This window comes from Rhinatrema bivittatum, chromosome 1, assembly GCF_901001135.1.
Source record: "Rhinatrema bivittatum chromosome 1, aRhiBiv1.1, whole genome shotgun sequence".
NCBI classification, from domain to species: domain Eukaryota; kingdom Metazoa; phylum Chordata; class Amphibia; order Gymnophiona; family Rhinatrematidae; genus Rhinatrema; species Rhinatrema bivittatum.
In genome coordinates this window covers 10,104,992-10,118,377 of record NC_042615.1, presented here as the reverse complement: position 1 = coordinate 10,118,377, position 13,386 = coordinate 10,104,992, and the positions used below count along the sequence as shown (strand labels likewise).

Below are 13,386 nucleotides of genomic sequence, written 5' to 3'. Positions count from 1 at the left end.
CTGTGATTTTATTTTTTCCCAGACATAACTAACATGTTCCTCTCGTTTTCAAATTTCACCCATTATTTCCAACTAGAAGTGGCCCCAAAAAGCCCGAGGGTCAGACAGATGGGCAGATGTGTGTGAATTAAACAGACTAATCCTTAACACATCAACCTTTCCCTCAGGCACTGACGTTCCTGGCACATGCGAGTCCGTTATCTAAAGGAGCCCGCTGATGGTATTTGAGCAGAAATATCTGTGCTAGCTTTGTCGCCAAGTCCTGCCTATCCTACAATCATGCTTCTTGGTCTTTTGGCTGAGACCAATCCCGCGGGGGATTAAATACAACATTTAGAAGCAGATGTACTCTAGAAACTAAGAAGAAAGCTTAGAAAGAAGCGCAGAAAGGAGTAATTCTCTTTTGGAGATCCCTATCAAGTGTCAGAAATGGATGGTGACAGGAGACGCAGGCAAGAGAATTTCCGACTTTTACAGGTCAGCGATGCCGGCACATTTTGAGAAGCACGAAGTTACTGCGCTGCATAAACTGGCATTCGTGCTTCTTCCGTGGCTCCCTAAACATATTTCTATAGGCCAGAAATATTTCGTCTTCAGGTTGTATCCACACATGTTCAGGCCTGTGGCCCACCCTTAGATTAGGCCAGTGTGGCCAGAGAGCGGCTGCTCCCTCTACTGCTGCCCAGTTTTAGCCGTGTGGTTCCTTCCTATGAATCATAAGAACATAAGAAAATGCCATACTGGGTCAGACCAAGGGCCCATCAAGCCCAACATCCTGTTTCCAACAGTGGCCAATCCAGGCCACAAGAACCTGGCAAGTACCCAAAAACTAAGTCTATTCCATGTAACCATTGCTAATGGCAGTGGCTATTCTCTAAGAGAACTTAATAGCAGGTAATGGACTTCTCCTCCAAGAACTTATCCAATCCTTTTTTAAACGCAGCTATACTAACTGCACTAACCACATCCTCTGGCAACAAATTCCAGAGTTTAATTGTGCGTTGAGTAAAAAAGAACTTTCTCCGATTAGTTTTAAATGTGCCCCATGCTAACTTCATGGAGTGCCCCCTAGTCTTTCTACTATCCAAAAGAGTAAATAACCGATTCACATCTACCCATTCTAGACCTCTCATGATTTTAAACACCTCTATCATATCCCCCCTCAGTCGTCTCTTCTCCAAGCTGAAAAGTCCTAACCTCTTTAGTCTTTCCTCATAGGGGAGCTGTTCCATCCCCTTTATCGTTTTGGTTGCCCTTCTCTGTACCTTCTCCATCGCAATTATATCTTTTTTGAGATGCGGCGACCAGAATTGTACACAGTATTCAAGGTGCGGTCTCACCATGGAGCGATACAGAGGCATTATGACATTTTCCGTTTTATTCACCATTCCCTTCCTAATAATTCCCAACATTCTGTTTGATTTTTTGACTGCCGCAGCACACTGTACCGACGATTTCAATGTGTTATCCACTATGACACCTAGATCTCTTTCTTGGGTTGTAGCACCTAATATGGAACCCAACATTGTGTAATTATAGCATGGGTTATTTTTCTCTATATGCATCACCTTGCACTTATCCACATTAAATTTCATCTGCCATTTGGATGCCCAATTTTCCAGTCTCACAAGGTCTTCCTGCAATTTATCACAATCTGCTTGTGATTTAACTACTCTGAACAATTTTGTGTCATCTGCAAATTTGATTATCTCACTCGTCATATTTCTTTCCAGATCATTTATTAATATATTGAACAGTAAGGGTCCCAATACAGATCCCTGAGGCACTCCACTCCCTTCCACTGAGAAAATTGCCCATTTAATCCTACTCTCTGTTTCCTGTCTTTTAGCCAGTTTGCAATCCACGAAAGGACATCACCACCTATCCCATGACTTTTTATTTTTCCTAGAAGCCTCTCATGAGGAATTTTGTCAAACGCCTTCTGAAAATCCAAGTATACTATATCTACCGGTTCACCTTTATCCACATGTTTATTAACTCCTTCAAAAAAGTGAAGCAGATTTGTGAGGCAAGACTTGCCCTGGGTAAAGCCATGCTGACTTTGTTCCATTCAACCATGTCTTTCTATATGTTCTGTGATTTTGATGTTTAGAACACTTTCCACTATTTTTCCTGGCACTGAAGTCAGGCTAACCGGTCTGTAGTTTCCCGGATCGCCCCTGGAGCCCTTTTTAAATATTGGGGTTACATTTGCTATCCTCCAGTCTTCAGGTACAATGGATGATTTTAATGTTAAGTTACAAATTTTTACTAATAGGTCTGAAATTTCATTTTTTAGTTCCTTCAGAACTCTGGGGTGTATACCATCCGGTCCAGGTGATTTACTACTCTTCAGTTTGTCAATCAGGCCTACCACATCTTCTAGGTTCACCGTGATTTGATTCAGTCCATCTGAATCTTTGCCCATGAAAACCTTCTCCATTACGGGTACCTCCCCAACATCCTCTTCAGTAAACACCGAAGCAAAGAAATCATTTAATCTTTCCGCGATGGCCTTATCTTCTCTAAGTGCCCCTTTAGCCCCTTGATCATCTAATGGTCCAACTGACTCCCTCACAGGCTTTCTGCTTCGGATATATTTTAAAAAGTTTTTACTGTGAGTTTTTGCCTCTACAGCCAACTTCTTTTCAAATTCTCTCTTAGCCTGTCTTATCAATGTCTTACATTTAACTTGCCAATGTTTATGCAAGGGAGGAGGTGTGGCGCTTTATGTCCGGGATGGCATAGAGTCCAACAGGATAAACATCCTGCATGAGACTAAATACAAAATTGAATCTTTATGGGTAGAAATCCCTTGTGTGTCGGGGAAGACTATAGTGATAGGGGTATACTACCGTCCACCTGGTCAAGATGCTGAGACGGACAGTGAAATGCTAAGAGAAATTAGGGAAGCTAACCAAATTGGTAGTGCGGTAATAATGGGAGACTTCAATTACCCCAATACAGACTGGGTAAATGTATCATCGGGTCACGCTAGAGAGATAACGTTCCTGGATGGAATAAATGATAGCTTTATGGAGCAATTTGTTCAGGAACCGACAAGAGGGAGCATTTTTAGATCTAATTCTCAGTGGAGCACAGGATTTGGTGAGAGAGGTAACGGTGGTGGGGCCGCTTGGCAATAGTGATCATAATAAGACCTATGGACTTTGACATCCTTTAACTCCCACAAGCACAAGTCTCTTCTAACCACTTAATCTAGCACTAACCATGTTACCGTGTTGGTTTTATGTTTACTTAACTTTATGCCTTCTTAGGCCTTTCTTTCCAGCTGCTTAAGCTTCCAAGTTTTTTACCATCCCTGTTGATTGTAACTTTGATTCTTCTGTTTATCCACTTATTTAAATATGTATTTTCTGTTACAATCCCATTGTTCGATGTAAACCGACCTGATATGGTATTTAACCATGAAGGTCGGTATAGAAAAATACTAAATAAATAAAAATAAATAATATGATCAAATTTGAATTAATGACTGGAAGGGGGACAGTAAGGAAATCCACAGCTCTCGTGCTAAACTTTCAAAAGGGAAACTTTGATAAAATGAGAAAAATTGTTAGAAAAAAACTGAAAGGAGCAGCTACAAAAGTAAAAAATGTCCAAGAGGCCTGGTCATTGTTAAAAAATACCATTCTAGAAGCACAGTCCAGATGTATTCCACACATTAAGAAAGGTGGAAAGAAGGCAAAACGATTACCGGCATGGTTAAAAGGGGAGGTGAAAGAAGCTATTTTAGCCAAAAGATCTTCATTCAAAAATTGGAAGAAGGATCCATCAGAAGAAAATAGGATAAAGCATAAACGTTGGCAAGTTAAATGTAAGACATTGATAAGACATCCAAGTCTTGGATGACTTCTGATAGGGCGGGGGGAGTCTGTGTTTTCTGCTAGACTTTCTGTTGCTTCTCTCTTTTAACTTTTTTGGGGTGTACTTTGGCAAGTGTGGAGTCACAGCCCTGCCCTTGATCTGCTTTAATTCCTAACTAAAACCCCAAAACAATCAAACACGTTGGGGCAGGAAAACTTCTTGTATTTTTCATTTTAAATCCAAATGCTCTTAAAATTGTATCGCCAAAGTACCGCAGCACTTTCATCTACACAAAGAGAACGGGAAAAAAAGACAAGCAAAAGGAAAAAAACCTCAGCCAAGTCGCATTGAAAAAGTTACTCCAGCTGCAAAACTCGAGCCGACTGCTGCCATCGCAGGAAAACCCCCCCATGCTGCTTGCATTGGAAACTATCCCAAAATTTCAATGGTGCTTCAAACTAAAATGTTTTCCTAGTCAAGCCAATCACAGCACTTCTTGAAAAAGCATCCTGCAGTACTCATCAGAAGCTGCTTCAGGGCAAACATCAAGCAAGGCGTCACACTCCACTTCCAGCCAGACGCTCGGGCATTTCTTCAGCTCATTTGGGTGTAAAAGTAAAATGGAAACATATTTTCCCCGCACCAGTGCTTCTGATTGGTTTTCTTATTGTGCTCACTGGATAACGTTTTTTGATTTATCTGCTTACTTCCTAGCCATATCTTTCTGCAAGGCTGGAGGTGGGCGATGGTTGATTTATGTCTGACGAACAGTCGTGTTCTTCAGAAGTTTATTTGCTTATGCTGATTGGTTATTGATTTATATAATTGACTGCTTTATTATTTGTATAATTTATTCAAACATTTATTTATTTTTAATTTTTATATACCAGTGTTCCTGTATAAAATACATATCGCACCGGTTTACAGAGAACTGAACTGTCGCCTCAGGGCCGGATACATTGAAACAGTAATTGAAAACTGAAAACTTACAGAGAAACCAATGGGATGCACTTCGAAACATGATTAGCAAAAGAAAGTATAATTCAAAGCCTAACAATTCAAACCTCACCTTAAGCATATTTTATATTCCAGTGCCAAAGATCTCTTTAAAACTCTGTACAGGCTCAGCCCTATGGTCTCTGTTATCTCTAATTTTTGAAAGGCTACGGGTGCAATAATTCTTTTGTGGAACTTTTTATAAAACAGGGTTCAAATTTCTGTGCTACAGGCCAGTATGATGCAAAGAACATGGGGATTTCTTGTGTTCATGACCTGTGTGCACCCCAACACCCCACAAGTTAGAGAGAAGCGTGCCTGCGGCCACAGGAGAACTCAGCTTTCCTGTCTGGGAAGACACAAAGGCTGATCCACCGCACGGGTGGTGCTGAAGGACTCCCCCTTCCAGCACTCAACTAGCAAGAGGATCTGAAACACCCGGGGACCTTTGTCCTGGCGAGGAGGAGAAGAGGACTCAAAGAAAAGGTGGTGAATGAAAAAAGTGAACAAAGAAAAAAGAAATGTACGCAGCATGCACATCCTAAAAAAAAAAAGAAGTGAAATCACGCTTTGAATTTTAAGCTGCTTACCTGCACTTCTCCGTGCTCCCTACAGGAAACCACTTTTGGAAGCGTCACCACCTACACTGGCTTATGAGGTTGGGGGATGCGATGTCAGCTGTGATCTCAGCATCGCAGCTTTAAGATTTTCACATGAAAAGCTTGGACCTTTTTTTTTTTTTTAATACAACCAGGGCTTCTATTAGCGCAGGCCAGAATGAGGACAAACTGTTTACTTTCATAAGGCTGAAGTTGTGCACCTTTTGCCCAAGGCTTCCATTTCTTGAAACTTCCAGAAGGAGAAAAATTCCACCCAAATAACTGTTTCATAACGTGGGCAAAATGTGCCACGAGGCTCTTGCCAGATCCTCAAACCTAGCCCTTAAGTGCAAATGAGACTTAATGCTAAGGGCTTAGCAAGCCTCTTTTGCTTTTGAGAGTTTCATCGAGATTAACTCACCTCTAAGGCTTCAGTCAATATGCACCCCATAACTGCACAAACTCGCAGAGTCCCCTCCGTCTCCAGCTTATTGAGGGATGACTTCACTTGATCAATGGGGACAAGCCAAGCACCAACAGCCGGAGTTGCTGTGCTGAGAAGGTTCAACTGTCTACAGGAACAAAGAAATCAAGCCATTAAAAGAGGATTCATCTCAGCTGGCATCCCCAACTTTACCTCTTCCAAACCCTATACAGAAGACTCAAAAATACACTCTGCAGCTTGGAGATATTAAACCAGGTAATAAACTGCTTAAATGAGAGGCATGAGGTGGGACGTGGTGGTGATGGAGGGGGGGTAATAAATACACTCTGCAGCTTGGAGATATTAAACCAGGTAATAAACTGCTTAAATGAGAGGCATGAGGTGGGACGTGGTGGTGATGGAGGGGGGGTAATAAATACACTCTGCAGCTTGGAGATATTAAACCAGGTAATAAACTGCTTAAATGAGAGGCATGAGGTGGGACGTGGTGGTGATGGAGGTGGGGGTAATAAATACACTCTGCAGCTTGGAGATATTAAACTGGGTAATAAACTGCTTAAATGAGAGGCATGAGGTGGGATGTGGTGGTGATGGAGGGGGGATAATAAATACACTCTGCAGCTTGGAGATATTAAACCAGGTAATAAATTGCTTAAATGAGAGGCATGAGGTGGGATGTGGTGGTGATGGAGGGGGGTAATAAATACACTCTGCAGCTTGGAGATATTAAACTAGGTAATAAACTGTTTAAATGAGAGGCATGAGGTGGGACGTGGTGGTGATGGGGGGGGGGGTAATAAATACACTCTGCAGCTTGGAGATATTAAACTAGGTAATTAACTGCTTAAATGAGAAGCATGAGGTGGGATGTGGTGGTGATTGGGGGGGGTGTAATAAATACACTCTGCAGCTAGGAGATATTAAACCAGGTAATAAACTGCTTAAATGAGAGGCATGAGGTGGGACGTGGTGGTGATGGAGGGGGGGTAATAAATACACTCTGCAGCTTGGAGATATTAAACCAGGTAATAAACTGCTTAAATGAGAGGCATGAGGTGGGACGTGGTGGTGATGGAGGGGGGGTAATAAATACAATCTGCAGCTAGGAGATATTAAACTAGGTAATTAACTGCTTAAATGAGAAGCATGAGGTGGGATGTGGTGGTGATGGGGGGGGTGTAATAAATACACTCTGCAGCTAGGAGATATTAAACCAGGTAATAAACTGCTTAAATGAGAGGCATGAGGTGGGACGTGGTGGTGATGGAGGGGGGGTAATAAATACACTCTGCAGCTTGGAGATATTAAACCAGGTAATAAACTGCTTAAATGAGAGGCATGAGGTGGGACGTGGTGGTGATGGAGGGGGGGTAATAAATACAATCTGCAGCTAGGAGATATTAAACCATGTAATTAACTGCTTAAATGAGAGGCATGAGGTGGGACGTGGTGGTGATGGAGGGGGGGTAATAAATACACTCTGCAGCTTGGAGATATTAAACCAGGTAATTAACTGCTTAAATGAGAGGCATGAGGTGGGACGTGGTGGTGATGGAGGGGGGGTAATAAATACACTCCGCAGCTTGGAGATATTAAACCATGTAATTAACTGCTTAAATGAGAGGCATGGGGTGGGACGTGGTGGTGATGGAGGGGGGGTAATAAATACACTCTGCAGCTTGGAGATATTAAACCAGGAAATTAACTGCTTAAATGAGAGGCATGAGGTGGGACGTGGTGGTGATGGAGGGGGGGTAATAAATACACTCTGCAGCTTGGAGATATTAAACCATGTAATTAACTGCTTAAATGAGAGGCATGAGGTGGGACGTGGTGGTGATGGAGGGGGGTAATAAATACACTCTGCAGCTTGGAGATATTAAACCATGTAATTAACTGCTTCAATGAGAGGCATGGGGTGGGACGTGGTGGTGATGGAGGGGGGGTAATAAATACAGTCTGCAGCTTGGAGATATTAAACCAGGTAATTAACTGCTTAAATGAGAGGCATGAGGTGGGACGTGGTGGTGATGGAGGGGGGGGTAATAAATACACTCTGCAGCTTGGAGATATTAAACCATGTAATTAACTGCTTAAATGAGAGGGATGGGGTGGGACGTGGTGGTGATGGAGGGGGGGTAATAAATACACTCTGCAGCTTGGAGATATTAAACCAGGTAATTAACTGCTTAAATGAGAGGCATGAGGTGGGACGTGGTGGTGATGGAGGGGGGGTAATAAATACACTCTGCAGCTTGGAGATATTAAACCAGGAAATTAACTGCTTAAATGAGAGGCATGAGGTGGGACGTGGTGGTGATGGAGGGGGGGTAATAAATACACTCTGCAGCTTGGAGATATTAAACCATGTAATTAACTGCTTAAATGAGAGGCATGAGGTGGGACGTGGTGGTGATGGAGGGGGGTAATAAATACACTCTGCAGCTTGGAGATATTAAACCATGTAATTAACTGCTTCAATGAGAGGCATGGGGTGGGACGTGGTGGTGATGGAGGGGGGGTAATAAATACAGTCTGCAGCTTGGAGATATTAAACCAGGTAATTAACTGCTTAAATGAGAGGCATGAGGTGGGACGTGGTGGTGATGGAGGGGGGGTAATAAATACACTCTGCAGCTTGGAGATATTAAACCATGTAATTAACTGCTTAAATGAGAGGGATGGGGTGGGACGTGGTGGTGATGGAGGGGGGGTAATAAATACACTCTGCAGCTTGGAGATATTAAACCAGGTAATTAACTGCTTAAATGAGAGGCATGAGGTGGGACGTGGTGGTGATGGAGGGGGGGTAATAAATACACTCTGCAGCTTGGAGATATTAAACCAGGTAATAAGCTGCTTAAATGAGAGGCATGGGGCGGGACGTGGTGGTGATGGAGGGGGGGTAATAAATACACTCTGCAGCTTTGAGATATTAAACCAGGTAATAAGCTGCTTAAATCAGAGGCATGGGGTGGGACTTGATGGTGATGGAGGGGGGGGTAATAAATACACTCTGCAGTTTGGAGATATTAAACTGGGTAATAAACTGCTTAAATGAGAGGCATGAGCTGGGATGTGGTGGTGATGGGGGGGGGGGTAATAAAAACGTCCCTCTGAAGAGAGGAGGGTGACTAGAGGTCAGTTCTAGTCAGTGTTTACATAAGCGACACAGCATTTAGAAGGGAGGGTGCATTATTCTGCAAATGTATGTTATAGTATAATATAATATAATATAATATATAATATAATATAATGTTGTTATAAATGTAAACCGGAGTGAAGGCCCCCGCCAATACTTCGGTATATAAAAACGTATAAAATAAATAAATAAAATAAATGATACTGAGATCTCTTATGAGACAGAAAACCGTTGGCATGGTCAAATGTGCAGAGTTATGCATTTGAGGTGCAGCAACCAAGACAAACAGTATATTGTAAGAACATAGGAAGTTGCCATACTGGGTCAGACCGAGGGGACCATCAAGCTCAGCATCCTGTTTCCAACAGTGGCCAATCCAGGTCACAAGTACCTGGCATAAACAAGATAGGAAGAATGAAGAGAAGAGAAATGAAAAATTATCAAGCGCCAAACATGCAACCGAAGTTTAGACTGAATTGTCCCAGAAAATATGCAGGCGCCGAAGTTCGGAGCAAATCTCGATGGACAACAGCCAGCAAAAATAGAATCCAGCCATAGAGCAACACAGTAGGGCGCCTCCGCGGATGGAGCCCAGAACACATGGCCTTCTCCAAGGCTCGAAAGCGTCAGGCATTGAGGCTCTCTCTCCTCACCACCTCTGCACAAAAAAGCCGCTTGCTGCCAGCAGCACTGACATCCCAATGCTCCAACAAATGTTAAGGTCGCCGCAGAGTAAAATCCGGCCAATCTCAAAAACCAGGAACAGTAGAACAAGTTCGCCCACTGTAGCCAGAATCTTACTATCTAGCTCAGTGGATCAGAAGGTAATAAGGTTAGCTCCAAACCTCTGCTATGCCGCACCGCCCTCAGCGCCGTCAAGGTTGGGGGCCCTATGTCCGACCCGACGTTCGCTCACGAAGCGTTTCGCCTCCTCGAGACCTTCCAGCCACTTCACCCCCGCGTCAGTGACCACACACAGCTGCACATAAAGAAGCATCGCGCAAGGCCCATGTTAATAAGCTGCGAACAATGCAGCACCATAGCTCATCTTTGCGCTGAGATTCCCGCAGAGAAGTCCTGAAAGAGGAGCATCTTCTGGCCTTCATAGGTAAGAGTGCGGCCGCCCCGAAGAGCCCTTAGGATGTCTAGTTTATGGGCGTAATTAAGGAGCTTGGCAATAACTGGCCTGGGGCGCGACACGCTGGACTGCTTGGGACCCAAGCGATGAGATCTCTCCACCCGCAAAGGCCCAGTGGTTCTCGGGAGGTCAAGTTGGTCCTGGAGCCATTTTTCAAGGAGTGCTGGGAGGTCAGGGTCACGAATAGATTCTGGTGACCCGATTAGACGAATGTTGGAACAGCGCGAGCGATTCTCCAGGTCCTCAACGCGTCTCTCCTGCTGTGCTATTGAGGCCTGGAGCACTGCGATATCGTGTTGTGCAGTGTTACGTCCATCGTGCACCTCGGACACGCGATTTTCTACCTCCACAAATCTAGTTTCATAGCCAGCAAGGGTTTGGGTAATTTCAGTGAGTTTCTCCGCAGTCATCTTCAGTTCCGGACCAATCGCCTCCACCACCGCTGACTTGATATGCTCAAGAGCCGGCATCATGGCCTGCTCAGTCGCGGTCTGTGATGGCGGGTCCAGGATCCGACTTTTTTCCTTCTCCCGATCTTTACCTTTTCTAACCACTCGTGACGCCATCGCCGAGTTGTGTGTACTCGCACTTTCTGGGAGAATACCCTGAAAATATTTTTACCGTTCCGCCGATATTATAGCACAGGGGATGTGCCTGGATGTCGCAGTGAGACTTGGAGCGAGGAAACCTACATCTGCTTCTCTCGTTGCCTCACGTCATCTCCAGCCCATTTTACTGGAAAATTGTCCCAGCTACTCTGTAGAGCACCGGAAATATCGAGCGCGTCTGTTTTGGAATCCTTCTTAAGCATAAGTAGGTGATATCTTGAAGGGCAGCTTTCATCCTTGGATGATGGGATACCAGTAAACCAGCGACGGAGAGCAGGCTGTGACGTGGTCTCCATTCCCCATTCTGCTGAGGAAGGTAGATGAGCCTACATCATTGCTCATGCTGCTAGCCATGAAGAGATGGATTTGGTTTTGCCCAATAGTTTAGGCTTGCAGTCTTGCCACTGGGTTGCTTAAGGATTGAATGTAATTTTAACCTGCTTTCAGCCAGAAAGAGAGGTGTGCTCGGTTGCATGCTAGGTCGGTCCATATGTTTTCATTTAATATCTTGTGAAATAATAATATAATGTTAGTCTGTTTATAACCTGCCTTCTCCATAAGTGCTCAAAAGCACTGTGTGTGGCTTGTGAAGTTGGACACATCTATTTTATAGTGTTGATGGCTTCTTAGATCAGAGAATAAAACCATGAAAGGCTCTTCCCGACTTTTTAGTTCTTGCTTGCACTTTAGTTTTCTACACACAGTGCTGGGCACAAAACAACTGTGCCTAGCAGGGTTTAAAATTTAACTTGTTAAATGGTAAGGGGAACGCAGCCGCTGAGCCCCGGAACCCCCACCCCCCACCCTGAGTGACCGCCAGCAGCCAAGCTTGCCTAGCACTGGGGTGGTCACAGGTGCCCCAACAGCCAGCAGCGAGGAAGTACCTGACTTACTCCCTCCTGTCCCAGCAGCTAAAATGAAATGGTTAAAATGGACCAATCCTTTACAAGTCCAATGCCTGGAAGGATGGAAGGGGAAACTTAAAGCTGGTTTACTGGTATCCCGTCATCCAAGGATGAAAGCTGCCCTTCAAGATATCACCTACTTATGCATTTGTTCCAGCAAATCTTCCCTCGTTAGGCGCAAGAGCAGAATTATAGTGACTGCAATGTGCATTTTCAAGCCTGCCTTATAAATAATACCGCACGATGCTCATCGTTACATTTTAATTCATTAAACATAATTTGCTGATTATTTTCTCAAAATGTCTATAAGTGAGCAGTCTATTAGACCTGTACTAACGAGGTGCAAGCTTCTGGCAAGTAAAATAAAGCCATGGTCCTTTTTCTAGAGAAAGAGACAATAAAACTAAGAGGCCTGCTCAAGCCGGAAGCGCCATGTTTGGAGTCCGTACCTGGAAAACGTATGAGCGGGTGAACGCACGTTGGTGGGAGCTGCAAAGCTAAACCAGATCTCCTGGATGGTGAGCTTCATGCTGCTGGAGTCAGGAGGGGGCGGCATTAAAGGCAGATCCTTTTTCAGATCATCCGATTCAACTCCTTCATCCTATGCAAAAAACAAAACAAAACCAGAAAGGGATTTCTCATCTAGTCTGATATCAGTGAGAAACACCAGGCGTCACTATTATCTACACAGGAAAATGTTCAGCCTTAATGAAATATTTTTAGGATTCTCCTTTACCTCTCCAGGAGTCTGCCCGGCACTGACTTGCATTACCATCACAGTCAGGCTCAGCCCCACATATGCCAGGCTAGGAGCGGAGGGCCGAGTGTGCATTGTGCATGGCCCAATGGAGCTCGCCACTGCTCCTCTCTTCTCACCTACCCAAGTGAAAAATGGTGCCCCCTTCCATCAGCCTGCCCTCTCCTCCCACCAGTTGTCATCCACCATTGGCTCAAGGCCAACATGAAAATGTTGCTGCTGGCTGGCCAGGAAGATGAACTCTTGGAAGGGAGGGATCAGGTGCAGGAAGCGTTTGAAGTCTGCATCAGCTGGGCAAGGAGTTTCAGAAGGGGGATTAGCTGGACAGAGTCCAGGGAGAGGAAAGGCAGAATTACACAAGCCTGACCGGGGGATGTGAGATAAGGACTGGAGGCGAGGAGGTGTGGGGGGATGAGACAGAGGATCAGTTGGAAGAAGGGCATGGGAAGAGAGGAGATCAGCTGAGGGGGATGCAAAGAGGGGGATATAAGAGGGGTCAACGGGAGTGAGTTTTGGAGGGGCAACGCCCCCTGCTGATTTGTTTTGCTCATTGTCTGGGGTGATGTTGATTTTCAAGTGCTAAAACGGGATCCTACTGGCTGAAAGTTTGAGGAGCCTTGCGACAAAACAGGGGTTTCAATGTGAACTGTGAGGTCTTGTCCTGCCTTAGAACTTCTCTTTCTCCGGAGTCGGCCTGCAGGTGGTGTTTGGCTTTTGCACTGTACTTCAAGCACAGGCTTAGGTTGTTGGCCCTACTTCAGAATGAGATTTGAGCGGCATATTCTCCCAGGGGTGAATTTGTAAAGCATGGCTCACACAAAAGGCCCATACATGCGAGTGTCTGGGCCACACGTGAGCAGCACAGATTTTAAAAACTGCAAGTTACGCGCTATTTAGGGCGAGTCCAGCGGCCACAGCTCATGGTGGCTCGTTAGCCGCATATATTTACTGCTGCTCCTGATGACGCG

At 44.6% G+C, this 13,386-nt stretch overlaps 1 protein-coding gene across 1 annotated transcript in view; it reads right to left on the bottom strand.

The window, feature by feature from the left end:
- Positions 1-13,386, bottom strand: part of KIAA1109 (KIAA1109 ortholog) — a 590,259-nt gene that overhangs the window by 313,660 nt on the left and 263,213 nt on the right. Inside the window, 2 exon segments of the mRNA XM_029584454.1 lie at positions 5,845-5,995; positions 12,111-12,262. Of these exon segments, the coding sequence (XP_029440314.1) occupies positions 5,845-5,995; positions 12,111-12,262 (303 nt within the window).